Source organism: Phaenicophaeus curvirostris, chromosome 2, assembly GCF_032191515.1.
Source record: "Phaenicophaeus curvirostris isolate KB17595 chromosome 2, BPBGC_Pcur_1.0, whole genome shotgun sequence".
Taxonomy (NCBI): Eukaryota; Metazoa; Chordata; class Aves; order Cuculiformes; family Cuculidae; genus Phaenicophaeus; species Phaenicophaeus curvirostris.
Window position 1 is genome coordinate 14,471,452 of NC_091393.1, and position 18,723 is coordinate 14,490,174.

General features: G+C 37.7%; 1 protein-coding gene across 6 annotated transcripts in view; it reads left to right on the plus strand.

Moving 5' to 3' along the window:
• Positions 1-18,723, plus strand: part of COL12A1 (collagen type XII alpha 1 chain) — a 100,634-nt gene that overhangs the window by 66,303 nt on the left and 15,608 nt on the right. For all 6 annotated transcript variants that reach the window (XM_069851338.1, XM_069851335.1, XM_069851336.1 and 3 more), the window contains 13 exons: positions 961-1,125; positions 1,979-2,017; positions 2,103-2,241; positions 4,322-4,464; positions 5,435-5,544; positions 11,332-11,481; positions 12,659-12,736; positions 13,368-13,454; positions 14,268-14,321; positions 14,844-14,939; positions 15,946-15,999; positions 17,195-17,248; positions 18,530-18,583. In XM_069851338.1, the coding sequence (XP_069707439.1) occupies positions 961-1,125; positions 1,979-2,017; positions 2,103-2,241; positions 4,322-4,464; positions 5,435-5,544; positions 11,332-11,481; positions 12,659-12,736; positions 13,368-13,454; positions 14,268-14,321; positions 14,844-14,939; positions 15,946-15,999; positions 17,195-17,248; positions 18,530-18,583 (1,223 nt within the window). The remainder of the gene's footprint in view (positions 1-960; positions 1,126-1,978; positions 2,018-2,102; positions 2,242-4,321; positions 4,465-5,434; positions 5,545-11,331; positions 11,482-12,658; positions 12,737-13,367; positions 13,455-14,267; positions 14,322-14,843; positions 14,940-15,945; positions 16,000-17,194; positions 17,249-18,529; positions 18,584-18,723) is intronic.

Below are 18,723 nucleotides of genomic sequence, written 5' to 3' on the forward strand. Positions count from 1 at the left end.
ATACAGTGCTGAACTGTGCGGTGACTATTTTTCCTTTTTTGTTTGGTATAAAAAACAGAGATGAAATTATGTGGAGGCTTAGGTGGGAGAAGGGAAAGGAGTTGGAGTCAGAGACAGAATTCTGTAAAGGCTAGAATATAGCAGGAAACAAAAACGACATAGATGGAAGGAGATGCTAGTTTAAGGATTTGAAGAGGAAGATCCCCCTGACAAAGTTCAAGAATATGTCTTTACACCTTGTAATTTGATTAAATTCTGGGATCTGGGTTCTTCTTATTTGACTTAAGCCATCTAACAACTAAATGCCTAATCTAAGGTCATCATGTAGGGTCCTTTTATGGCTAGTGAAGAAAGAAATGGATAGGCACTCACAGACCACACTTCTGTCTTGCAGGTAGCATCCTAGGGTGGTGAGATAAATTGCATTCTGAATCTGTCCATGTTTTTCTGTTGATTATAGAGAAAGACTGGACAACTAGCTTAGTCTTGTTGCTATCTTGAAAAGCAAAAACTGATGAGATGAGTACCACCCTAAGAAAGTAAAATGGGAACTAAGAAGCGTGAAATGCAGGAGATGGCAGCAGACAGAAAACTGGATAACTAGTAGTGTGCACAGTGGTTTTGCAGAAAGAACAGATTGAAGATACTGTACAATTGAGGGGATCATATATTTTGTGTGAAAGAGTGAGGGGACTGTGTAGCCATGGTTGTGTGAGATTGGATAATGCCCCACAAAAATCAATGAAGGAAGGAGGAGAAAGTTTTGAAAGAAAGATGCAAAAATCAGTTTAATCCTTCCTGAGCTTTGATGGGGTGAAAGGATGTCTAGAATGTATGCTCGTGAAGAAGGCCAAATAAAAGTCTAGGTAGAGGATGACAAATCAGTGGTAGAGAAAGATTTGCTTGAAAAATGTTAACATATGTTTACTACATTGCAAGTAACAAGTGTGATTTTTACAGGCTTCAGTGTCTTTGTGGTTGGTGTAGCTGATGTAGATTACAATGAGCTGGCCAAGATTGCCAGCAAGCCCAGCGAGCGTCATGTATTTATCGTTGATGACTTTGATGCCTTTGAAAAGATTCAAGATAACCTCGTCACCTTTGTGTGTGAGACAGCTACCTCAAGTGAGTAGAAAACAGTATTTTCCCTTTTCCCAAATTAACACATTTGCTTATATACTGCTACAGTTTCCATGCCATTTAAAGTACATCAAAGAAGTGTTCATACATAAGAGTTAGGTTTCATAAAGACTGGACAGAGTTTAAAGGAGCAAGTTACTTTTCTAGAATTTTAAAGTAGGTAATACATTTTATATAATCTTGTCTCACATTTCAAAGGTACTGGTATAAAAATAGAGAGTAACACTCAGTGAGATCTACTGCTCTTTAAAGGAAGTAGAGTAGGATGATGCCTGTTGTGAACAGGGGGACACAACCGATCTAGGGATGCTAACGAGATGCAGCTATAGTGTGGAATACTAGTTTAAAATTATCTACAGTCAGATGTTTACTCAAGTGAAATCCTTCTATGGCAAAACCGAAAAATTCTCAGGCCTGTCATGTGCAACTGTGTACTCCCTAACTGCCTCATCCGCTGGCTCCTGAGGAGCCATATAAATCTGCAGTTTTTCCTTGTGAATCTGACAGCTACTAAGCAGCCTTACTCATGCCTTAAATATTCATGGAAAGACTGTGTCATTGTGCTCCTTTCTTCTTATGAATAAGACTCTTAAAATATTTTGGGGGTTCATTTGTTATTCCATGTTGTCGCAAGAGAAATATGCTACTGAAAGTAACGAGTAAGGATTTTTGCAGTACTTATACCTGAGAACAGAACACAGAATGACAAATGTAACAAAAGTTGGATAATAATTAATAATCATACAGCTTTTTATGCTAATAAAACTTTGGAGTATATACATGTTCGTATCTTGTTAAGTTTTAGAGTTTTGAACTATATTTGTTTCATGTCTTTTAGCTTGTCCTCTTATTTACCTGGAGGGATACACTTCTCCTGGTAAGTAACCACTATTTTGGCATAGGTTCATGTCTTTTACACTGTACAGTGTTTTTATTTTTTCATTTTTTTTCTGAATTTAAAGGTTTCAAGATGCTGGAGTCGTATAATCTAACAGAGAAGCATTTTGCTTCTGTACAAGGCGTATCACTGGAATCAGGCTCTTTCCCAAGCTATGTATCATATAGACTCCACAAAAATGCTTTCATCAGCCAGCCAATACGGTAAGTAAACCTGGAAGACTCATACTCAGGGCAAGAAGGTGATGAAGATTGATAAAGTTTATAGATAGATATGGAAGATGCATTTATTTGATGTTTTCTTTACTGAACTCCAGAAAACATCCATTCTCCTTAAATACTAATCCATTCAATTGTGATCTGTTTGCTATTAATCCAGTTGCTTATTGTTCCTTTTTTTCCTTAAGATTATGCTTCTTAACTATTTGAGTTGCGTAAAATCCACAGTTTGTCCTTAGGCAGTTGAAGAACGGCTTTCTTAGTACTATGAGCTCCTTGTTGCCAGAGGGAAATGGTTTCACTATGGAGGGATCGGCCCCAGTTTTTACAGGGGTATAATTCATACTGCAGTAGGTAGCACATTGATGTCATTGACTTAGGGTAGTTTCTCCTCTAATTAAGTTGTCATATTTGGCAAATGGAGTGAATTTTCAAGAGCCTATGGTCTTAGAGCGTGGTTATGGAGGGATGCTGCGTGGCCTTCCCAGCGTTTTTTTCACACACACACAAACACACACGTTCACACTTAAACTTAGCAGTTAGTTTTACTAAGAGAGCAGTACCTCCCTTTGTTTTTACATTTGTTCCTCTCCTGTCTATTTAAGCAAGTTGTAAAGCAGTCATTCTGAGTCAAAAGGGATGCCTAAAGATAGCCCATTGTTCCTATTAAATTTAAGGAAATTTGACTTCTTTTCATACAAGCTTTTGAAATCTTCTGCAATCCTGCCAGACTGGGTAAAGATCACAGGTCCGGGAGCTGAGGAGAATGAAGAAATAATTTCTTTTTGCCAGCCTTCTCGGTTCACAACTTTAAAAGTGGAGGACGTGAGGAACTTTTTATTTTATTGACCTGTCGTTATAGCTATGGGGGGATTGATATCTGACAGCCTGGCTTTTTATTATCTAAGGGAGTACAGACAAACTCAGGCACTGGGATCTTGTTTTGCAACTTTCTTATATTAAGCTTGCAGGATAAGATGATAAAAAGCAGACTTCCATTTCTTTTTTTTTTTTTAGAACGTTGTGATACATAGCCCGTTGTTTGCTGTTAGTGGTGGAGTGGACTTGCTAGAGTATTCTGGGCACTTATTTTTCATGAGAAGCCAGAAAATGAACTCATTTTATACCGAGTCAGCAAAGCAGTAAAAGCATCCTCTTCCTGGTGGCATAGCTGAGATTACTTGGTATCCAGGTTATAAACAGTGTTGCTTAATCTACTTTAATTTTTCTGTCTGGCACTGTGCTCTGTGGTGTTGTTGGCTTAGTGATTGTTCTGTTATTGCAGCGTCCATAATTGTGTGGGTACATAAGGTTTGCCTAGAATACGGAGCAGCTTCTTTCTTCATTTTAAGGTTTCTGTGTTTATGTTCATGAGGCCAAATCCCCTCTCAGTTCCATTACAATGGTAGCAGAAGCTACCTCCTTTATTGCAGATCCCTTGCTACTTTCCCTCCCTCCCCCTTCAGAAAATGCTGGAGGCCATTCAGTGAATGTTTTTATTTACTGTGGCTTTCTGGGGTTTTTTTATATCTAAGAGTCTGAAGATCACAAATCTAAACCTCAGCCACTGATGAGTGAATGAGCTGGAGCCCAAATACATCACCAATTGCAGGGAATACATTAAATGCATCCTTCATTGTGTCTGTGTGTGAAGGCAGCAATAGTTAAGTGCTGTTTTCAGCTGCCTGTCTAAACGAGGCCAGATGAAAACAGAATAAAGCTATATTTCTGTACTTATCATGAAGGAATTTAAAATATGTATAGTTTATGCAGAATCTTGCCACAGGAATACATCTGCAAGAGTTCTTGGTCATATTCTGTCTTCCTCTATAACCATGGTGTCTGGATCAGTTGGAGACAGGCTGTGAGTTCATCTTAACAAATCACACAATGAATTTTATCACAAAGCTTTTTCTATGTGAGAGTGTAGTTAAAATTCCCAGTTCTTTTAAACACTGTGGTTTCCCTGTTCCTCTCATGTCTTTTATTTAAAAAAGAGCAAATGATGATCTTATTTACTTCATGTGTTTCTGTGTGAAAAAATGTCCTCATATTTTCTTAACAGGGAGATTCACCCAGAGGGATTGCCACAGGCGTACACTATCATTCTGTTATTCCGTCTTCTGCCTGAATCCCCCAGTGAGCCTTTTGCAATTTGGCAGATTACAGACAGAGATTACAAACCACAAGTTGGAGTTGTGCTTGATCGTAAGGATGATTTTGCATATTATGTAGAAAATTGACATATTACATTACTTTGCATGCATTCTTCCCAAGTATTTCCAAACCCAAAGCGTTCTTATATAGTGAAAGGGTTATACATTTTTAGTTTTAGAAGATTTTTTTCTTTTACTTTGTACATAAATTATTTTCTTCAACTAAGAATAATTCAACTAAGCTACATTTCAACTTTGGTATTGCTTCTAAAAAGAAAGGAATATACATCTACATACTTATGGGTCAGTAAGACCGTCTGTAATCTATGTTTACCCTTTTTACTGCATTTTATCCATAAGTGTATCTTGGAATCATAGAATAGTTTGGGTTGGAAGGGACCTTAAAGATCATCCAGTTCTAACCCCCCTGCCGTGGCCAGGGACACCTCCCACTAGATCAGGCTACCCAAGGCCCCACCCAACCCAGCCTTAAACACCTCCAGGGATGGGGTAGCCACAACTTCCCTGGGCAACCTGTTTCAGTGTCTCACCACTGTTATGGTGAAGAAATGTCTTATGTCTAGTCTAAATCTGCCCCTCTCCAGTCTATACCCATTGGCCCATGTCCCATCACTACAAACCTTTGTGAACAGTCCCTCCCCAGCTTTCTTGTAGGCTCCTTTCAGGTACTGGAAGGTTGCTACAAGGTCTTGGTACCTTCTATTCTTGGAGACCTCAGGGTCCTGCCTGCACTGGCTACTGGTCTGACAGGTCACCAATAAACTTAGTAAGCCAAGTACTGTGTTAGGGCCCGAGACATGTCAAAACTGATCAAGATTGCAGGGAACAACATAGATCTAAGGTCCAAAGTACAGATGAAGGACCAAAACTTTAGATGAGAAAGCAGAAATGTGGGAAGGCCATTCCCCACCTCCCAAGGGAGGTGAAGGAGGCACACTGTTGCAACCCCACAGTTTCAGTAGTACATATAAAATAAAATGTATTATTTTCATTTATTGCAGCTGCCAGCAAAGTGCTGTCATTCTTTAACAAGGATACAAGGGGAGAAGTGCAAACTGTAACTTTTGATAATGAAGAAATAAGGAAAATCTTTTATGGAAGCTTCCACAAGGTAAAGGATTGAAATTATGAATGTTGCTTTCTGAAGTGCTGTTCTTCGAAACAAAAGACAAGTGGGCAGAAGTGACTGTCAGTTATATCCAGTCTTTGTATAGTTCTATAAGTTGACATAGGGATTTACAGGTCATTATAAAACAAGAGCTATAGCTCTTCTATTTTTTTTTTTTTTTGAGTTAAAGGCATGCTTTGAACCACTCTAAGGGACTTGTCAAGATCTTGGAAAAAATTTATCAAGATTTTGTATGTAAGTGGAGGGCAATATCTGAAAAAGACATCATAGCCTGATTCCTGGCACATGAAAGAAGAATAAAAGAGAAACAGGAATAAAAAAAAAGGAAAGAAAGTTGTGATAAGAAAAGACTGGTGGGGGAGTGTAGTGATTTGGAATCATTCAGAGAAGAAGGAGGTGTAGCAATAGAAAATAAGTAGCTATTGTCTTCCAGAAAAAGACAGGAAATCAATTTTGTGACGTAAATAGTGTACTAATTAAAATTCGTAAGTTTAACAAACATTGTCCATGTATATATTTTGTGTGTATGCATGTAGGTTGGTGTATTTTTTGCTTAATTTCAATGGGCCTAAAATATTCCAATGTATCCAAAAGGAGTAGTAGGTAAGGAAGCAATAATAATGACAGAGAGCCCATAAGAGATCATATAAACTATTTGCAATTTAGAATGAAACTCATGATTTTGGAGTTGTCAAAATGGCTAGTGAAATCCTTATATGTTACTGGATCTGCCTTCAGTTGAGATGGTTTTGTGACTACTGTCGTAATTTTATGCACTGAATTATGAAAACATGATCCTGCTCGGCTTCTTTATCTCTAGTCATCAGGAGGTGTTTGACTAAATGTCTAAAATACAATTTGAAAAATAATTTCCAGCTGTTAATCATATATTTTGAGGGCAAGAAGGTAAGTTGCATTTGCAACATTTTTGGTCAGCTGAAATGCACATTCTTATGTTTTAATTTATCTCCCTTCTGTTTAGTTTAGTTTCCTTAATGACTATATATGGCTGGAGTATAAGATTTGTTTTCTTCATGATGCCCTGTCCTGCATGACTAGTCACTACCAGCATTCCTTTGAGGATACAGATAAGAGGTTGCCTCTGTCAGCTTGCTGATACTGGAGGCCACATTGTCAACCTGGCTTTGCTATGCTAAAAGCAGGGAAAACTAGCTGGAGCCAGCATTATGTTTTCTGACTTTATCTGTTTAAAACCTGGATAACTATGGTCATCACACAGTACTGCAAAAGCTATTGTTTTCCTCTGAATTCGATAGATGACAGTTTCCCAAACTGCTTCTATGTCATATCCAATCATCGTGTTTAAAATTTATTTAATGGCTAATTAATTTTGCATATATGAAGAAGTTTTTATGTCACTAACTTTGTGACTGTTTCTTACAAGTAGTTTTGGATCACACCTGCATTAGACAGCCTCTGTTTTGTCCCTGACATTTGGCCTTTTGCCTTTCTTTTTTTTTTGACAGCCTACGAGGAAAACTGGATTTTAAGACAATGTATTAATCTACTGGTGTGAGAAAAACTGTTAGTGAAGGCTAGGGTAGATATTGTTTTAGTGCAAAAACTGAGTCATCACCATGAAATAGTTGATGAGGGACTGTTTACAAAGGCTTGTAGTGATAGACCTAGGGGCAATGGGTATAAGCTGGAATGGGGCAGATTTAGACTAAACATAAGGATGAATTTCCTCATGATGAGAGTGGTGAGGCACTGGCACAGGTTGCCCAGGGAAGCTGTGGCTTTCCCATCCCTGGAGGTGTTCAAAGCCAGGTTGGATGGGGCCTTGGCAGCCTGAGCTAGTGGGATGTCCCTGCCCATGGCAGTGGAGTTGGAACTAGATGATCTTTAAGGTCCCTTCCAAACGGAGCTATTCCATGATTCTATGATTCTAACTACTATCAAAACAGCACGTAGCACGCCTCATTTTAGATATCAGTGTGAGAATCGAGACTTCCCCTCTCCAGGTCTGTGGTCTGAGGCTCTTTACATGCTGTACTGCCAGCAGTCTATTTGAAGTGTCTGCTGCTACTTTAATTGACACTCAGAGTCATATTATCCCTTGGTGTTCCTTTAAATGTGGTAGAGCTGAGCAGAATTATTTGACGGTAGTGAAGCCCTGCTAATTTATCAGAGCAAATGGGGAACAACCAACAAGCCCAGCAACAATAGCAGTTGCATACAACTGTTTTTTATACCTGCTGGTGAAAAAAAATTCCAGAGGAAATAAAAATACAACATTTTTTATTATTTTAATAGTAAAACACGCTCTTACGTATGAACAGAAAGCAATTCTAAGAGGCCAAACAATGCGCAGGAGTAACAGTGAGTTGCTAATCATGTTAAAGCTTTGGCACTATGAATTCTTGCTTATGAGACTATTGCTTAAGCAAAAATGAACCATATGTCAGTCATTTAGTCCCGTGTCTCATTCCCTTTATTTTTTCCTTAGAAAGGAAATAAAAGTTCAGTTTTTGATAGTATTTAAAGTAACTGGAGTAGCTTTGATTTAAAGAGCTTTTTTTGGAATTTTTCACCATGTAACTAAGCTGGTTTCTCTGGATTCTCTCCAGGATGATTGCTGAGAGATTGCTGCTATATGAGTCACGTTCTTATTGGTAGCATCATGGGATTCCCCAGCTCATGTGCTGGAAACCCCTTAGGTATCAGCCCTGTTGATTAGCTCCTAATAAAGGGTAGCAGTAGTTTCAACTGGATGAAGGAAGGAAAGTAAGATTAACACATTTCAGAAGGTACTTTTGCAATTTTTACTGCTGTCCAGTTTCAAAGAAATGACAGCTGTTTAAAACACGAGAAGATGTTTTCCAAAGTATCAAACATTTTTGTGGTTTTCATTCAATGACTTACTGGCTCTTCCAGTGAAGCACAGTTAACACACCTAACTGTGCAGGGAAATTTACTTTGGCACACTTGAACACTTTGCGTAGCATAGTTATGGTGAAAGCTGCTGAATCTGGCAAGTCCCATAGGGAAAAATCTTGACTGCCCGAGACAGTCATTAAATTTATAACTGAATGTTTTGGACAGACAGACAACTTCTACATTCTTATTCTTAGCATGCTAGACTTCCTTTTAGATTGCAGTTTTGCAGTAGTTAGCCAGAGGAAGTTTGATAATGAATGTATGTCTCTCTGCTGATGTACATATGGGATAATAGTTTGCTTAGCTTATTGGTGTGGTTCATTTGGCAGTAGATCAGAACACTATCAAACTTCATCTTAGAAGGTGTCTAGAGAAAAAAATTAAAGTATGTTTCCTTTCTTAAAATCTCAGTGCCTTCTGGCACTGGAAATGATCAGAAGTGATGCTTTATGTTGGTGTGTTCAAAAAAGAAGAGAATGTTTTTGTTAACATTTTGTTGAAAATTTTTTCAAGTCCATATTGTTGTAACTTCATTAAATGTTAACATTTCTATTGACTGAAGTGGAATACTGGAAAAGCCAATTAAGGAGTCGGGGAACACCGTAACTGATGGCTATGAAAAATTTTTGTTGAAAACAAAATGTAGGAGGATTGAACACAGAGATGGTTTATTTACTTTAAACACTAGATGCATACTTTTATTGGATTTTTGCTTGGGCCATGAGATTCAGGCTGGAATACAGAGCTGGCATTAAATCAGCAGTGAGCTGAGTCAGTAGCTTGGGGGACCCGTGCTTATTTCTGACTGCTGGGTTCGCTTCTTCTTTTCATAGACTAATGATGCTCAACAGTCATTGCTGTTTGAATGTTTTCAAATTAATGATCCCATTCAGCATTCTGACATAAATTTACCTCTTCTAGGTTTTCTGTGCAAATGAAAGTGGAGTAATATGCATTCACTATGCAGATGTCATTTAGTTTATTTTGTGACAAATACTACATTCCAGTAGAAGGCCTTTCACTTTAAGTACATTTCAGAGTCAGTAAATTACACCTGTAATGAGTTTTAAACTGTTCGATGCTTTAGTTAACCTGTGAAATTTTGTCATATAATCAAATGACTATATTTAGTCATATAATCAAATGACTGATTATATGACTGAGTCATATAATCAAATATTGAATAAATTAATGAATTTGAAGTTTTGAAATGATGCTTATTTTATTTTGTGGAAATCTCAGTATGTAGTGCCAAAATATTTTTGGACACAGTTATCTTTCCACTGTTTTTTTATTTGATCAGTGAACAATGTTGTGGGTGTTAATTAAAAAATTACTTGTATACACTCCACTGAAAATTAAACTGTGATGCCAACTGAATTTCAGATGTCAAAAATAAGGGCAGTTTCAAAAATCCTGATTCCAGTTTTATAAAGCATAAGCATATAATGTTGAAAGAGTTTTAGAAAAGCTATGCTGATGCCTTGGAGAGAACTCCACATGGGAAAATATTTAATATGGAAAAAAAGATCAAGTTCTCAGGAGATTGTTCAGGCACTTGTTGACTCAGGACATTTAAGGGAATCTCTGTTTCAACTTTATGCCAATTTTTTAAGCAGTCTTCAAACAGCAATATGTTTCTGAAGGGTTATGTACTGTGATAATGGAAGCTTTAAAGTGTAAATGCATACTTAAAGGATTCTTTACTGCTGAGCTTAGTATGTTGATACTTAAACAATTACATAGAAGTTATAGCATTGTATATAAATTATATGCAGAATGTAAGGTATATAAAGCCACAGAAATCTTTTTGTTGTCTTAGGGTGTTCTTCCATCAACTGCGTATTAGATTTACTAAAATCATGGAATCGTAGAATGGTTTGTGTTGGAAGGGAACTTAAAGATCATCCAGTTCCAACTCCCCTGCTGTAGGCAGGGACACCTTCCACTAGATCAAGTTTCTCAAAGGCTCATCCAGTCTGGCCATGAACAGACCCTTATTTCTTTCTTGGAGACTGTTACATGTTGTCTGTTTTCATAGACATGTAGGAAATTCACTCTCTTAATATTCACCATACTTGCTATAAACTTTTGGAATGGTAACCTTTGCTTCAATGTTGTTTGTTCATCTGTTTTACTGTGTCTTATTTCTGTTCTCGTGGTGAACTTACTTTCCCTTTGTTGCATTCATTCTTTTCTCCATCCTAAGTTTCCTTTTTTCCGATAATTAATCTCTTCCTCTTCTTCCCTGTTTCCCTTTATTTTACAATATGTTTTGTTGTGAAATTCCTGTCATGGAAACTTCTCTCTTGCTCCTTCCGTTATTTTGTCTTTTTTTTCTGGGCAGGCTTCTATGCTCGCTTCCTGTATCTCAATGCAACTAATGCCTCTAGTTGAGTCATCTGGGGAAACTGAACTCTGGATCTTTGGATCTAGAACAATCTACTCTCTGAACTACAGACAGAGTCTATTAGCCAGTGGGAAGTCACAGACTCATAAACTTCTTGGGTGGTCCTAGCCATCAGAAGAGGACGAGAGAGCTTATATTCACTTCCTCTCTATAATTTTTTTTTTTTAATGCCTTCTTAAAGTGATTTTCAGGCAAGCTTTTTTAAATAGATCATCGTAGTTCAACGTTTATACTAAATAGTACTTCTTAGCTGTGCTCAAATATTTGTCGTATTGACCTTCAACAGATTTTAAAGAGGCTACTAATGCAATAGACTTTCCTTGTGTTTTCCACTAGTTGAAAATAAAGCAGGATTACTAGGAAGAAAATTTAAAACAGTGTTACCTAAACAGTGAAATATTGTTTAAAGTAAATATGCCTATGTGCTTTTTCTAAATATTACGCTGAACTTTTTTCAGGTCCATATTGTTGTAACTTCATCAAATGTTAAGATTTACATTGACTGCAGTGAAATACTGGAAAAACCAATTAAGGAGGCTGGGAACATCACAACTGATGGCTATGAAATCCTTGGGAAACTTCTGAAAGGCGATCGGAGATCAGCAACAGTAAGCAATAAACATTAAACCATTCATTAATGCAAGCCTTTCAAATTATCTGAGGAAACAGATTAGAGATTAAGGATTGCTGAGAAATCAGTAAAACACCCAAAGCTCTCAAGTGCCTGTACTGCAAGACCCAATATACTTAATTGAGAAGTCTGGTCTTGATAGCTTCTCATTCTAGCAGAATTGCAAGCACAAAATGCCTAATAGCTGAAAGTTGCAGTTACATAAATTCAAACAAGAACAGAAATGGTTTTCTTTTAATAGGAAGACTAGTTAGTTATTCGAACCGTTTACTGTGGATCCTCTACCATTGGAAATCTTTAAATGAAGTTTGCTTTGTTTTTTTAAAAGACATAGTCTAATGAACAAGTTCTAATTCTGGCAAGTCCTATGTTCTGTCTCGTACTGGGTACTCAGAATTACCCTTACTGGCTTTATGATCTATAAACCTGTAATGAAAAAGTGGCTGCTGCTATGAAGGGCACATCAATTATCTTGAAGGATTAATATGTAATCAGTGCTATTACCTGGGCTTCGTATTCAATATATAAGTCTGCAATCTGACCCACGTGTGCAAACCAAAACAACTCCAGAAGATCTTGGTACTGACCACGAAATGTTTATATGTATGAAACTACAGGACCGTAGCTTTTGGGGTGAAAAAATGAGAGGAAACTGCTTTGACCTTATAGTCTGCCTATGGTCCTCACTCAGCCTTCCTGCAGAACCTTTCCCCACTAATGTGGGTAGAAAGTTCGATACTTTAATCTGAATTAAAACACGAGCCAAGGACTGCAGTCCTTAGAGCTGGTCCAAAAGTTTTTCAGCCAGATTTTGTGTTGAAGCGCATAGACACTCAGCTGATGTAGAAATTCACCTGTCATATTCATTAAGTATTGCAAAATGTTTCTTGAGTCACTTTATTTAGTTACCTTTTGCCCCTGAACAAGAGCACACATCAGTGCTTGAAGTTCTTGTAGTCTTATGTAGGCTTGGTTTAAAATTTCCTATTATTTTTAAATAATTTTTTGTCAGTATCAAAAAAAAGAAGTGAAAGTCTGAATGTTGATAACTACATCAGAGGTCAGTTTTTGAGGAGTAATTTTTAATGATAATGCTACTAGATTTAATAAATAGTATCTCTCATATATTTCAAGAGTCCTTCTTTCTTTTATAGTTAGAAATACAGAATTTTGACATTGTATGCAGTCCAGTTTGGACCAGTAGAGACAGATGCTGCGATCTTCCTTCTATGGTAAGTATAAATGAACTGCAGATTATTCAGAAAATTGTTATTAATAGCAAGTGTAACAATATCAATATTAGCCTTGTATTATACCTCCTACTGACAACACATCTAAACTGCAGTTGTCAGAACAACCAGTGAACAACACTCTGTTTCGATATTTTGTCTCTGAGGAGAGATTTTGTCTCTGAGAGAGATTGTAATGTGCTAGAATTGAGTCTCTTAGGAATGGTGGAAAAAAAGTCAGTTATATTTTGTATTTCGGTGATATTTAAGATCCTGGGTATTATGAATGGAATAGCTATATTGTTTATTTAATCTGTTCTTAGACTGACAATCAAGAAGTGACTAGTTTATTCTTTGTCAATGGAATCTGATTGTCTAATGCATATAAATATTAGAACAACAGAAATTGCATATGAATTTGATTTTGCCTGTGACTCTTGTTAATGTCTTGTGTAGCTCACAGACAAAAGTTGCTAATAATATGAAAGGTCTTGTAGAAACATTTGAAACATTAGTTTAGTGAGTTCTATGTGCACTTGAAAACAGGATAATAGAGAGTCTTGCTGCTACATTGTAGAAAGTACGCTGCTGCTTTTCTTTAAAAGGACAATAATAGTTGTGATTGAATTTTCAGAGAGATGAAGCAAAATGCCCAGCTCTTCCAAATGCTTGTACATGTACCCAGGACAGCGTGGGACCTCCAGGACCCCCTGGACCAGCTGTAAGGAACTATTTGCAGTAGATTTTCTGATTTTTAAATTTATGGAAGTAGTTTTATGTTGGTCTGTGGTTTTGTGAAACAAAGGTCGGTCAGAGAGTTGTCCATAACATCATGATAATCTGTTCTCCTTTCATGTTAGTTTAAACCACAGCTGGGCAACTCCTACCACCTCTACTTGTTTATATAACAATCATTTTCTCATATTTCTTGTGTGATCCCTGTGAATAGCTCCTCATTGTTTAATATAATAGGCTGAAAGAATCTGGCCCAATGTCAACCATCTTGCACTTCATGTACAGGATATTTTTAATGGACTGTGCAAATATTTTTCCTAAATACAGAGTCAAGATTTCATTCCAAGGAAAGATTCTTTACTCTGTCAGGGAAATAAATTAGTTACTCTCTTTTTTTTTATGTGGAGAGATAGTTATCTATGGAATGGATGTACTCATTCCGACTGCTTTAAATATAAGGGAGTTATACTTAGTCCAGTAGCCCTACTTCGAAACTATCAAAAATGCTTCATGAGGAATCTGAAGCCCAGTTAAGTTGTCTGGCGGTCTACTAGAGAGTTATGTAGGGATTTTGATGAATATAAATTGAAGAAGTTTATATCTGCAGAGACAATAATGACAATAATTTTTCATGGGCTAAATTGGCAAGGCTGAAACTGCTGTGGTTTACCTGAGTTTCTGGTGCATCTCTTATGTTAGCACTCTTTTTAGAGTGTGATCTATATGCTTCAAAATGTCTAGCTTTCAAATGAGAGGTTGATTTGTGAAAACACATTTTTATTCTGAATATCCAATTTAGGGTGGCCCAGGCGCAAAAGGTCCCAGAGGTGAAAGGGGTTTGGCTGGATCTGCTGTAAGTATATTTCTGGAATGCATCTATAGTGTTGCTGCATGGTTACCTGTATGAAAATTTGTAAGTTTAGTTCTATGCTGAAGTAAGAATGGAGATATAAAATTTAATTAGAAATATGCCTATATGTTATTTACGTTCAGTCTACCTATGTGAGGCTATGCACAGCTTAAATATATATGTAGCCTCAAAGGCATTGACTACACATTAGGAAACTAGAGGACATGTATCAGGGTGTTAATACTCACTCTGCAACATCATTGTCCTTTCTTCTGTGTAGAGGAGACATCTATACTTCTAATTAACAGTGCCAGAAGGCATGTATTATCCTGAGACTGCCAACATGAATCACAGAATAGCTGATAAAAGGATATGTCACTTGGATAACTGTTTCCGTGATTCTGAAGTATTAAATATGTCTCTAGGCTCATGACTTCCCTTAAGTGTCTAACCCAAAGGATTTTGCAGTTACTTATCTAAGAAAGGGTTGCCATTTACAGTCTTGTTTTAATTTTCTGCTTTCAGGGCCCACCTGGGCCTCGTGGTGAGACAGGTCCTCCTGGCCCTCAAGGTCCCCCAGGCCCACAGGGTCCCAATGGGCTATCAATTCCAGGAGAACCGGTAAGTGGCCATTCTGAGTGTGGGTGGCAGTGTGTGTGGAGTCAGAGCTGTCCATGGGGGTGGTAACCTTGGGAAGAGGGTGGCATCTTTATCCTCACATTTGTTTTTTTCCTGCAATGCAGTAGTATTATGAAACAAATCTCTTTCTGAAACCAGTCTCTTCCAATAGAACTGAATTCTGTCCTGAATGTTATATGTGCTTATGGGATGTCTGTGAAAGGACAGCGTCTGAGCATTGCAATGTGCCTTGAATGTACTCAATTTTTTCTCTTACATGCTTTTCTGTAGAGTTGCTAGGCTTTCAAGTTCTAGGACTCAAAACTGTCGAACTGTGGAGCAGAAAAATTAAGCATGCAATATTATTCTGAAGCCTTTCTCACAGATTTACATGCCCAACTTCTATTTGCTGAGCTAAATCAGCAGCTGAAAGTTCAGAGTGGCAATGGGAAGCCTATATCTAGACATACAAAATAGCCCTTTGTCTTAGGGGGATTCCTTGACGACAAGATGCATATTTTACACAGGGCTACTTCTGATTTCATGTACATGTTTTCAGAGCCCGAGTAACTCTATTAGCATTGATGAATTTTCACCAGATCTAGCCTTTTAGAACAGATAAGCAAACCTTTGTCTACATTCTGAATGTATTAAGACTGCTTTTGCAATATTTTAATAGGTAAGCACCCCAAACATAGGAATGTCATTTCAATGTTTCCCATTTATCAATGGCTTGAATTTTAGCATAATCAGGAGCTTTTGTATGAATTCTCTGATTAGAACATAAAGTTCATGAAAAAAAGTATTAGAATTGGTCATCCTGCATTTGCAAATGTATGAGTATTGCTTCAGTTAAGAGGTATATATATCTTGGTTTATTCTGTAATACACAGTTGGTTTGTGGGTTCCTTAATTTATGTATCTTGCAGAAAATCTTTTGTGTCCATTTAGATATAGCTGATCTACTCTGTGATTCAGAATCTCTAAAATTCGTTTATGAAAATTACAGGGTCGTCAAGGAATGAAAGGTGATGCTGGCCAACCTGGGCTACCAGGGCGATCGGTAAGTCAACGCTTAGACAAGATAATGTCATTTTACACTATTCCTGATGCAAGTTGGCTGCTGAGCAGCTGTCTTTAGCATAACTAGGAGTCATAGGTTCTTCTCTAGCACCTCTTAGGTGTTTAAGGCACGGGTGGACAAGGTGCTGAGGGATATGGTTTAGTGTTTGATAGGAGCGGTTGGACTCGATGATCCGGTGGGTCTCTTCCAACCTGGTTATTCTGTGATTCTGTGATTCTTCTTGAGGTGCTAAGGGGCATGGTTTAGTGTTTGATAGGAATGGTTGGACTCGATGATCCGGTGAGTCTCTTCCAACCTGGTTATTCTATGATTCTCATATTTTCCTAAGCAATAGTTTTGGAAGCATAATTATCTTACACTTAGGAATTTGAAATACAGGAAATAGCAAACCATTCAAAACAGCAAGAGTGAAAGAATAGCTGTACTGAGTCAAGCCAAATGTCCATCTGGACAGTTGTGAATGCACAGGGACAGATGGGCCACTGGATTAGGAAAAGTACACTGATAACTTCACGGGAAGGTCCCTCATCTTCTGACCACCTGCAGTTAAATGTCTTCCTAAGATAAACATTGTAGAACCTTTGCTGAACCCATCTTCAGCAATATTGTCTCATTGCTTTCTAATTTTGCAAGTCACATGGTCTTGGGACATTAATTGTATACTTGCTGAAAGAAGAAAGCAGTATGAAATTTCACTTACTTGCAGGCATCTATATTGCAAACTAGGATTAAATTTCAAGGAGAGAAAGTAAGGGATTTTTTTTGAATAATCTTAGGTCATTGATCTGCACATATGGTGATAGAACTTCTGTGCCTTGGTTACTATTTTGTCCTTGATTTTACTGAGGTTTTGAAGGCTGCATGAGAGATACTTAAATGGTGTTGCGGGTTTAGTTTCATATATCAGATAAGGCCAGTCATGGACCAAAACCATTTTTTAGATTGAATTATGGACTGGTAAGGAAATGGAAGTGAAAAGTAGAGTGAGGTGGAGACTCCTTGTCATGTATATGAAATAAATGGTTTCTTTTAAAGGTTTGGGGTTTTTTTTGTAAATACCAAAAAGCAATGTTGAATGCAGTTAAATATGTCAATGTGTGTATACTGGGATGATTAGCATAGTTACGTTGTTTGTTCTGTCAAGGAGACAGTTAATTATTTCTGTTTCTTCTAGGGAACCCCAGGTTTGCCTGGTCCACCTGGCCCAGTAGGACCTCCAGGAGAAAGGGTGAGATTTCCTCAGTCTATCTTCTGAAAAGACGGAGTAATAGTTAGGTTCTCTCCTCCCCCTCCCCTCTTCTTTTTCAAATCTTTCTATTTTCAAATGCTTTTTCAAAAGCAGTCCTTTTATCAGTATCTGATGTGGAGACATAAAAGTGGAAGAACTGGAAAAACCTAGGGGTGAAACTCTCGCCGATAGTCATTAGATAGCCAGATAGTTTCTGTAAAAATTGCACTGCTTGCTCTCCTAACTAGATTCTCAGATGCCTGCACCCACAGAGCAGCATGTGCGCTTAGGAGGGCTTTGCTGAGGTACATAACTCTGCTGTTTTCCACACACTGTTGTGCTGCAGGTGATCCCTTTGAAACTCTCCTTGTTTCAATTTCTGGGAGATGTCATATCTGTAAAGAATCTGTCTGTGCCATTCTCACTGTGAAGGTCAAGCTTGCTTCTTATACTTTGACTGTGTACAGCCATGAACTTTTCTTTGGGTGGGGGGTTCTGAAATGTCTTCAGAACGAAAGGCGCAAGTATTTAATTGTGCAGTTTCGGGGATTGAGGTCAGCTAAGCAAATTTCTTTTGTCTTCACAGCGGCATATCACCCTTGAGATGACTGAAGCAATGACTTACCTTTACAGCCTCAATTAACAGTTGATATATGCATTTATAGTTATTCTTTAGTGGGAGCTGATAGCTGGAAATGAAAACAGGTTACCGTGTGATACCAGTTGCCAAAGGACATACCATGGGATTGATGGGTGTTTAGTGGGCCATGGACTATCAGTGGTAATTTGTGAATGCTATGGCAGAGTATTGAAATAGGATTTCTCAGTGTCTCTTCTCAGAGGAAAAGGGTCTGAGAGGGAGATTGTTCTTCATTTAAGTATAAGCCTCAGATTTGCCAGCTAATCTGTAGTGAGAGAACAGCAAAAAGGGAAATCTTTGGGATAGAACGATTCATTTTCTTAGAAATGTTGAGAGAGACTCATCCCATCTCCAGTTAATCAACAGCAGCTGAATATCTAAACTGGATGAAACTCATTGTTCCATAACCTTCTCCAGCATTAATCATGATAGTTATTTTTATAACTTACATTGCGGATAGGTTTTAAAATACATGCTAGTAGTAATCAGTATTGCAATTACATAATACTAGGGGTTGGACTAGATGATCTTCAGCGGTCTCTTTGAACCCTGACCATTCTGTGATTCTGTAATATTAAAGGCCATTCTAATCAGGCTAGAGTCTTAGGTTGATCTCTAATCATGCTTTTGTTTTCAAATAGGGTTTCACAGGAAAAGATGGTCCCACAGGTCCCAGAGGCCCACCAGGACCAGCGGTAAATATAATTTTGTCTTTGATATATATTGAAATAAGAGATCTCAGCCAGGAGAGTGCCACGTTGACATATCCATTTTCTGTGAAATGTGAAATGGATCCTTTGTTTAATATCCTAAATGGATCTAGGAAATTCTTGTT